The following is a 9609-nucleotide window of genomic DNA, read 5'->3' as shown; positions in this document are numbered from 1 at the left end:
TCTGTATACCTTTTGTGCTGGAACAGTTTTGCTCTGCAACAGGGGAGTTTGAAATACATCCTCTGCGCTCATTTTTAAAATGTTTTAATTATTCAAAAGGGGAAAAAATTCAGGAAGGGGACAAACCTTTTTTATTTTATATAAATATTTAATAACATATGCTGCTCAGTCCCCAGGCTGTGCGGGAAGCTTCTCATCGGCGTCGGTTGTAGAAGGGGGCGGGCTTGACAAATCCTGCCCCTTGGGTGCTCGCCTCGTTCCTGCATCGTCGTGACAACGTTCGCGCGCCACTCGAGTGGAGAAACGTCCTGGGGGTGAGTGAGCCGGAAGGGCACAGCAGTAGCGACGCAGCTAGCTTCTCAATTTGTCACAGGGAATGGTAACATCAGGAATTGTGCATTTTCGTTCTGTTATCTAGGAGCGAGAGGTACATTAAAGGGAAGCCCGACAGGAATAGACATGGCGACATCCGGCCAGTGTATTGTGGTAGGTCTCCCTCACTTTTGGCGTGCTCATAAGACATCTACTGTGGGCACATCCCACGGCTCGCAGCTCGTACGTAACCGTGTTGTATTAAGTTCGTGTATGTCATTAATGCTCCGTTTGTAACACGCCTCACTCAATACGTTTAGTGTTTGACGACGTTTCCAAACGTGGCCCGTGGCGAGGGTGACACGCACGCGCCCACCATGCTTTGTGTGAGTGACTCAGACGTTTTTTTTTTTTTTTTTTTTTTTTTAATAAAATCTCCACATTACCACACTATATGGATTTATCAGAATAAATGAATGTTAAGACGTGATTGTACTCTACAGCGGACGGTAGACAGAAATGTGTTACAAGCTGTAAGCAAGGAGTGTGTGTTTCTAGTAACAATTTTAGATCTGCATGTGCCCCATATGACCAGAGCTTGTGCAAATAATACGTTTGTGTATCACCCATTACACAAAGACACCTCAAACAATCGAATTTCATCTCGTTACCACAAATATCACAACAAAATTGTGTTTTACACACTTGGAGAACACTGTCGATACACCTGTTAATGGGGGGGAAAAAAACACCACGGTCATTGAAATAACTTGGAAACTGACAAAATGAACCCTTGAAAATCAGACATATTGAATTGTGGCGCAACAGAAACATTTTAGAAAAACAAACTAAGCAAACAGGCCTGGACGAAGATGCTGCTATCCTGAACAGATTTTCTTGCAATCGCTGCAATCAAACGATTTCTGTAACCTTCAACGAGGCTTCTGCACATATCCCAGGTACTTTGGCCATGAGCAAACCGCTCCAGTTGTGTCAAGTTTGAAGGGTGCCTTCTCCATACATGTTTCAATTCCTTTCACCGATGTTCAGTACAGGACATTGTCACAGAAAGCGTTGTGGCTTGTCAGTATGCATTGCAGCATATTCCGGTCTTGTTTTTTTATGATTTACTTTCACCAGTGGCGTCCTCAGTCGTTTCCCATGAAGTCCACGTTTTCTCAAACAATGACTGCTAGTATAATCTGTGTGACACTGAAGTACTTTGATCTTGGAGTTCACCTTTAATCTCTTTGGTTGTTGACTTGTTCAGGGCTCTTTAGTAACCATTTGTATTATCATAAATTTTCCTATATATATATATATATATATATATTTAAAAAAAAAAATATATATATATATATATATATATATATATATACACATACACACACACACACACACACACACACACTGACTGATTACAAGTTTGAAGACACCTGTGATGCTAATTCGAAGACACATCTTGTTCGACCATGTCCCTATGGTCAATTTATTTTCAACCTTTTCTACAGGTGCCATCAATTTTGTCCAGGCCTGTTTCATTGTTGTTGTTTTTTTTTTTTTAAATGATTCTATTGAACCATAATTTAAAAGTAGTGATTTTCATTTAATTTTCGGTACATTTTTACTTATTACTTTTTTCAGTTTCAAATTATTTCAGTGACCCATGTGGGGTTTTCTTTCATTAACAGAGGGGTGGTACCAGCAATTTTGTCCATGTATGTATGTGCTTCTACAAAGCAGTACTTTTTGACTACAAAAAATACATTGTATTATTATCCATCCATCCATTTTCTGAGCCGCTTATCCTCACTAGGGTCGCGGGCGTGCTGGAGCCTATCCCAGCTTTCATCGGGCAGGAGGTGGGGTACACCCTGAACTGGTTGCCAGCCAATCGCAGGGCACATACAAACAGACAACCATTCGCACTCACAGTCACACCTACGGGCAATTTAGAGTCTCCAATTTATGCATGTTTTTGGGATGTGGGAGGAAACCCACGCAGGCACGGGGAGAACATGCAAACTCCACACAGTCGGGGCCGGGGATTGGACCCGGGTCCTCAGAACTGTGAGGCTGACGCTCTAACCAGTCGCACATTGTATTCTTATTTATGTTATTATTGTTTTGTTTTTATTCATTACTCTGGGCAGAAACTGTTCAAATACTGTATGTTAGCAATAAGTTGTGCAGTTTTGTCTGTTTAAAAAAATATATAGTTACTGAGGAAAGTAAAGCAAACTTGCTAATAAAAAACAAAATACAAAAATAATTACATGCAAGTAAATATGTAATTTTAGCTCATGTATCACAAGTTCAAGTGCTGTTAAGTACACTGTTGTCAAACATGGAATTTGCCTGCACAAACTTTGAGGTTGTCCTAGACCGAGCTCGTCTCACATTATGTGAGTGGGGGGCGGGGGGGAAACACTCTTTGATCGTGTGACCTTGAAAATTTTAGTCTGCTTGTGGTCATTTGCGTTATTTCCAAGGCACCTCAAGCACTGGACCAGCTTCTCAGCTTTCACATGACACCAGTTATGTCATCTATGTTCATCAGGCAAACAGTTGTGCAGAGCTGGAGGGTATTTGACAAAATACAGGAAATATTGTATAGTGTTTTCAAAAAATCGCTGTATAGCTGTTGAGGTCTACTCTAGACACATTTAGTGGTTGCAATTGGAGAAAAATCTGGACATTTTAACAATGCCTAAATTGTAAATTCCTCTCAGGTTTGTACAGCCTACTACAACTACAACTTTGTTGCACTGTGAAATGTGTAGTTTTTACCTTTTTAGCAGGATTACGCAAATATTACTTCACAGATTTTCATGAAATTTCTGAAAGGTGTGGCATATACTGTATAGTATACGAAGGAATAACCTATTTCATGTTGGTGAGGGTACAGGGTATTGAACAAGGCATGTGTTTCAAAATGTAACGGTAAAATATAGGCGCATATGTTTATAAGGGTATGTATGTATAAGGGTATGTATGTCAAAGATGCAGAATTAAACCATTTAATTTTAAACCATTTTCAACCATGCGATTTACATTGTGTAGTTCTACACATGCTGTATATGCACATTATGTATGTATTGTGTAGTCGTCCTTTTCCAAATTATAACCATTTGGCCTTGATGAGGGTCTGCATACTGTAGTGTGCCGTACATGTTAGAACCTTCACATGGGAAAGTAAAGCTCCACTGACCTTGTCATCTTACCTTGTACTGCTCTTTTATCAAATTAATCTAATGTTAGGTAACACCCCTATATCCTTCCTTTCAGATCACTGACGAGGAGCAGGGGTACGATCTGGACCTCTTCTGCATACCAAAGCACTATGCATCTGACTTAGAGAGGGTCTACATTCCACACGGACTTATTTTGGACAGGTGGGCTGTCACGTTTTCAGTGTCTACTGCTTAAAGGAGGTTTGTCTAGTGATTATTTTGTAAATATGTTTGGAGTTGAAAACTGGACAGGCATTATTAAGAAGAGTATTAGGATTACTATTATTTAGGTACCAAGATGCTGTGTTTTACAGTGGAACCTCTTGATGTTGAAAACAATTTGTTCAATATTTGGGAGGGGGAACAAAAATCACAAGAAAGCATGGAAATAAAAAAAAAATCAACTCCAGGATCAAATCGTGCCATCATGATACCTATTGACGGTACAAGTAGTGTTTTAAGTAACACTCTAACTTGTATAACTTTGGTTACATGGGACAAATATGTATTGATAAACCACTTGTCTTACTGCTTTGAATGTGAGTCTGCTGATTTGTTCTGCTCTTTTGTTTTTAACTACGTGTTGCCAAAAAAGCATCACCCCCCACTCCCAAAAAAAAACACGGAAGTCCATCACTAACCTATGTTAATCTAGCAGTAAAGTCATAATTACAGTAAAGAAAGAATGCAAGAAAAACGCTTCCAGGCTATAAATATAAAACAACAAAAACACTAGTACAGCGATAACTGAGCTTGCTTTCTTGTGCAAGGTGCACCGTGGACTATATTGTGTGCCATTCGTAACCTCAAAACACCGTATATCAGGACTGTTGTGAACCAATGAACCGTACTTTACTCATCTTTAAGGGCACATCTCTTAATATGCATGGCTTCTGGAAATGACATTTTTGGTGTTATAGGCTGGACTCTATCTGAGCTTTAGAAATGATGCAATGTATGCTTACACAAACAGAAAATAAGTAGAAACAACTGCTGACTGTAGCAGAAAACTGATCTGTCCTCTCTCTTTGCCCCTCTCCCCCATGTGATCACAGGACAGAGCGACTGGCAAGGGAGATTATGAAGGAAATGGGAGGGCACCACATTGTTGCCCTCTGTGTGCTGAAAGGAGGCTACAAGTTCTTTGCAGACCTGCTGGACTACATTAAGGCTCTGAACAGGAACAGCGACCGCTCCATCCCAATGACTGTGGACTTCATCCGCCTCAAGAGCTACTGTGTAATTATTTAAGAGCATGTTTTGTTTGCATAAATAACTTTTTTTTAAAACTGCATTTGTTATCTGCAATGTGTTTGCTTGATTCCTCTTTGTGCAGAATGACCAGTCAACAGGAGAAATCAAAGTCATTGGAGGAGATGACTTGTCTACTCTGACAGGCAAGGTGAGTGATCTGTCAAATGACAAGCGGCACTCATTGTCACACTGCTGGAGTGAACTTCCTGTGTTACTCTGCAATGTACAGACACAGAGAAAGAGAGTCATACTCAAGTCAGCCTCGTTCAGCTGCATGTTAAGATAAAATGTTTCCACTCCAACTTAATTTCATTTCTTTTTCACAGAATGTGTTGATTGTGGAGGTATGTATATACATTCAATATTATGGTAGTTGAGTTTCAACTTGAATAAGATTTTTAATATGAGTTTCTCTGGTCATGTCTCTAAGGATATTATTGACACTGGGAAGACAATGAAGACATTATTACAACTCCTTAAACAGTACAATCCCCAAATGGTTAAAGTGGCAAGGTAATGTAAATCCCTGCTCTTTGAATCACCTTTTATTGTCATGAACATGCATGCATGCACATGAAATTTGTTGTCTGCATTTAACCCATCACAGTGAACACATACACATGTTAGTGGAACACACTGGAGCAGGGGGCAGCTGAAGCGCTCGGGGAGATTTCGGGGTATCAGTGTCTTGCTCAAGGACACCACAGCCGTGAGTCTGGGGGATGTTGGCGGATGGTCCAGTCGGGGTCTTGAACCTAGGTCCCCCACGGTGGCAGGCGACATGTAGGTCCCCCACGGTGGCAGCCGTACATGTAGCCATCAGAATCATCTTTATTTTCCAAGTATGTCCGAAAAAAACAAGGAATTTGTTTCCGGTAGTTGGAGTCGCTCTAGTACTACAACAGACAGTCAATTGACAGAGAACACTTTTGAGACATAAAGACATTGACAAAAAAAAACAGTCACTGAGCAGTAAAGGGTTGCTCGTTATCTGGTAATGCCGGTACATTATTATTTATTTTTTTACAGTTAGGTCCAGAAGTATTTGGACAATGACAGTGGACAATGTACTTTTGAGGGTAGCTCCATTACCAGTGGCTCAAAAGTACTTAGACAGTTAACTAAAAATAACTAGTTGATCAGTTGCAATCAATGACAACCGTTTAACTGGAGCAACCAATAAGTGACTAAAGATTAAACATTATGAAAATTTTATATCACGGTCTTAGTGACCAAATTAATCACAGTTATCAGTACTATCACAGTGTTGTCAAAAGAAATGTAAACAAAATACAAACGTATCCACCTAAGGCATTTATTTCATTTTCAGTCATTTTGAGTACCAAAACTATAAAATCATCAACCCTGTATACAGTAGTTTTTAGATTTGAAAATTGTAAACCACAACAAACAAAATTTATTTTCTTGAATAAAAGATTTCTGTGCTTTCACACCTATAGTTCACTTTGTCTGGTCCAAATGCTCTGCCCCGGTTCAGTTGGTCCATCCACCCATTTTCAACACAACTTATCCTGGTTAAGGTCACGGGGCGCTGGAGCCTATCCCAGCTGACCTCGGGCGAAAGGCGGACCACATCCTGAACTGGTCGCCAGTCAGTCGCAGGGCACATATAGACACGGACAACCATTCGCACTCACAGTCACACCGTCACTGAGTGGGAACTGAACATGCTGCCCGCACCAGTCAGGCGAGTGTACCACTACACCATCAGTGACTCGGTTCTGTTGGTGTTTAGTGAAAATTCCCACTGTATCAACAACAAACCATCAGGGGAATGTAAACAGGAAGAAAGTTTGCTGTACGGAGCAGCAAGTAATAAATACAGTAGCACAAATAAACAACAAATGGAGCACCCAGCTGGTGTTTGTTGATAACTATTATAATACAGTGGTGTGCCTCAAGATACAGTTGATCTGACTTATGAGTTTTTTTAGATCAACTTAACTTGGCTCGCTTCCCAAGCAGCAGTTTGGAGTAATGAATAAATCTTCAAAAGGGAGACTTTAAGCTGCTGAATGCCACTCCCAGTTAAACTTTGTTTATTGTCAATGTATCTATATAGCGGCTGAAATAAGTATATAACACGTCACCATTTTTGGCGGCACGGTGGACGGGAGGAAACCAGAGTACCTGGAGAAAACCCACGCAGGCACAGGGAGAACATCCAAACTCCACACAGGCAAGGCTGGATTTGATCCCGGGTCCTTAGAACTGTGAGGCGAATGTGCTAACCAGACGTCCACCGTGCCGCGAAATCAAAAGTTTTTTATTAAATTAAGTAATTTTAACTTGGTTGTATTACAGTTTGTTGGTGAAAAGGACACCAAGAAGTGTTGGATACCGACCGGACTGTGAGTTAGAACTTTGTTTTATTGAAAACAACAAGGGTGTGTTTTCTGTGAACTGAGGTTTCTGATCGGTTTCCTATGTTTCAGTTATAGGCTTTGAGGTTCCTGACAAATTTGTTGTGGGATATGCACTGGACTACAACGAGTACTTTAGAGATCTAAACGTGAGTATTTTCAATATCGCTACCGTCCGATGACAATTTACTTTTCATCTTAGCTCATAACAATGGGTAGCCATGGTCAAACGCGTTTCCAAAACGCTCATGTAACTTACTCATAAAATGTTTCTGCATGTGTGTGAAATACGGCTTAACTCTCAGTTAAAAACATGTTATGATGCAAGGTTGTTGTCACTTAAAGTAATGATTGGATGTAGTCTTCTCTGTGTTAGGAGCCTTTACTCGTGTTCAAAACAAAGTAAATGTGGGAGTTGTGGTTCATAAAGGAAGTACATAACGAGATAACAGTACATGTAGGAAATGTTAAAAAGTGTGCAATTATTAGATCCGCGAAGTTCCTACTACTACTAACATATTCAATCAAATACAAAGTCTATCATTTTTTAAGCGCATGTTACAATTCTTAATTGTGGGCTTCATTTGTGTTTCAGCATATTTGCGTCATTAGCGAAACAGGGAAGGAGAAGTACAAGGCGTGAAGAGGACCTTTGTATTTTTTTTATGGCTGGTTATGTTTTTTTAAGGCCAATTTTATTTTTGAGTCATCATAAAAAAAACATTGCCGCCTCAGGTTATCCTTGGGGTGCACCGTATATTGTGACGTTTGCCCATTTTAGTTCCCTCCACACTGCCTCGCAAGTTTCAATTTTTTGCCTCAGATAAAGACAAGTTTGGGCAATACAACAGATATAAATCCACGAAACTGCGCACAATTAGTAGGGAAGTCAATGGTTAACCTTTCTGAAGTATGAAATGGTTAACCTTTTAAAGCAGTTTTTTTTTTTCCTTACTGTTTGGACAAAGTTCAGAGACTATAAGGCCACAGCATGGGTTTGTGATTTTGAATTCTGCATTGGTATTTATTATTATTTTTTTTTAACTATCACTTGGTTGATAAGTTAGGATCACTAGTTATGAAAATGTCCAAATTCTCTCCTTTATTCTCACCCACTTCCTCTCTTTGTAGTAACCCACTTCTTCCGTGACCATCACACTATGGTTTTATGGTTTGATAAAAGTGATACAGTACAACATACTATACTATATTGTATGTGGAGCCCCTAAACCCTACACAGGGTCCTAGTTGTCCATTGCAGTGCTTCTGTACGTAAATTCACTCAACGTGCGGGTATGAGTCATCAGCTGTCATTTTTTAGCGATGGTCCATTCCAGTCGGGTTCGGCTGTGTCACGCGGTGTGCGGTGGGCCTTAGTCTCCTCAGCACTTTTCACTTTCTCTCCACACTTAGAATATTAAACTAGCATCTTATTACTGGTCAAACCCAGTGTCTGCTGGTGTGTATGATATACCAATTATATACAAGCACATGCTGCCAATTTTTCATAGACTCACAACATTGAGGCAACTTTCTCTGTGTGATAGAGATTGTTACTTCCTTTAATTTGCAATTCATGAGCCTAATAACAATTGGCTTTTATTTTCTTAACATTTTCAGAAAACAAGAAAAAAACTGTAGGCTACAGTTGCCTCAATTCAAGGTTTGCAGATTTCCATGACTGAGAATCTACACAGACATAAAAAAAAAAAAAAGACCGTAAGCACATTGGTACTTTTTCTTTACAGTATATTGTGACAGTAAGTTAAAAATGACTGGCTATTAGGCTAACAATTTACAATATACAGTTAAAGGCAATGTTTTTGTTACTCCACTGTAATTATTGCTCTTAAAAAATGACAAAATAAAATGTCTGTAGGTATAATTTTATTTATGATAGATACATACTGAATGATAATAATAATATTTACCCAATAATTGTGGCCACATGCTTTTTGACCCATCACTGAGTTGTAGTTTGAACATTTAGCACTTACAATATTGAAAGCAATGCTGCTAGCTTGATGTGCAGTACAATGTCACTGTCTTCAACATTTTACAATAAAGATTAACATTTGTTAGTCTGTTTTTCCTTGAAAGTAACACGTATATGCCCATATTTCAATGTTTTCACAAGTTGTGGGATGATGCTTTGTTGTCATTTGCTTTCCTAAGGAAATCGCATCAATACAGTATATGACCCGTTTAATCTTGTCACTTAAATGAGTACACAAAAGATAAGACATTCTAGTTTTGAAACTGTTAACCAGACCAATGTGTTCACCTTTACCTGTTTTTCTACTCCATGCAAGCGCCCAACCAGTGGTGCCACATTATAAATTATCACGTTTTGCTGTGCTGTTCAATAAATATACACATCCAGACTTTTGAATATTAATGTTTGATTATGTATTAGCCACCCAAAC

General features: G+C 39.3%; 1 protein-coding gene across 2 annotated transcripts; it reads left to right on the top strand.

Moving 5' to 3' along the window:
- The first annotated feature begins 223 nt into the window (after positions 1 to 223).
- Positions 224 to 9580, top strand: hprt1 (hypoxanthine phosphoribosyltransferase 1). Of its 2 annotated transcripts, none has more exons than XM_061686169.1 (10): positions 224 to 314; positions 419 to 486; positions 3601 to 3707; positions 4601 to 4784; positions 4882 to 4947; positions 5126 to 5143; positions 5230 to 5312; positions 7125 to 7171; positions 7262 to 7332; positions 7779 to 9580. In XM_061686169.1, the coding sequence occupies exons 2-10, from the start codon at positions 460 to 462 to the stop codon at positions 7824 to 7826; spliced, it is 651 nt and encodes a 216-aa protein (XP_061542153.1). In that variant the 5' UTR covers positions 224 to 314; positions 419 to 459; the 3' UTR covers positions 7827 to 9580. The 2 variants fall into 2 exon arrangements, with proteins under 2 accessions (XP_061542153.1, XP_061542152.1); XM_061686168.1 differs by having other exon boundaries at positions 7256 to 7332; positions 7779 to 9579.
- Positions 9581 to 9609: the final 29 nt, after the last annotated feature.

Source organism: Phycodurus eques, chromosome 9 (assembly GCF_024500275.1).
Source record: "Phycodurus eques isolate BA_2022a chromosome 9, UOR_Pequ_1.1, whole genome shotgun sequence".
Taxonomy (NCBI): Eukaryota; Metazoa; Chordata; class Actinopteri; order Syngnathiformes; family Syngnathidae; genus Phycodurus; species Phycodurus eques.
The sequence above is the reverse complement of the archived record's forward strand: the minus strand, read 5'-3'. Positions and strand labels throughout refer to the sequence as shown.

Coding starts and splice junctions, on each gene's coding strand:
- hprt1 (XM_061686168.1), top strand. CDS start 460: ATGGCGACATCCGGCCAGTGTATTGTG. Junction 3,708..4,600: donor CACGGACTTATTTTGGACAG/GTGGGCTGTCAC, acceptor ATGTGATCACAG/GACAGAGCGACTGGCAAGGG. Junction 7,172..7,255: donor TGTTGGATACCGACCGGACT/GTGAGTTAGAAC, acceptor CCTATGTTTCAG/TTATAGGCTTTGAGGTTCCT.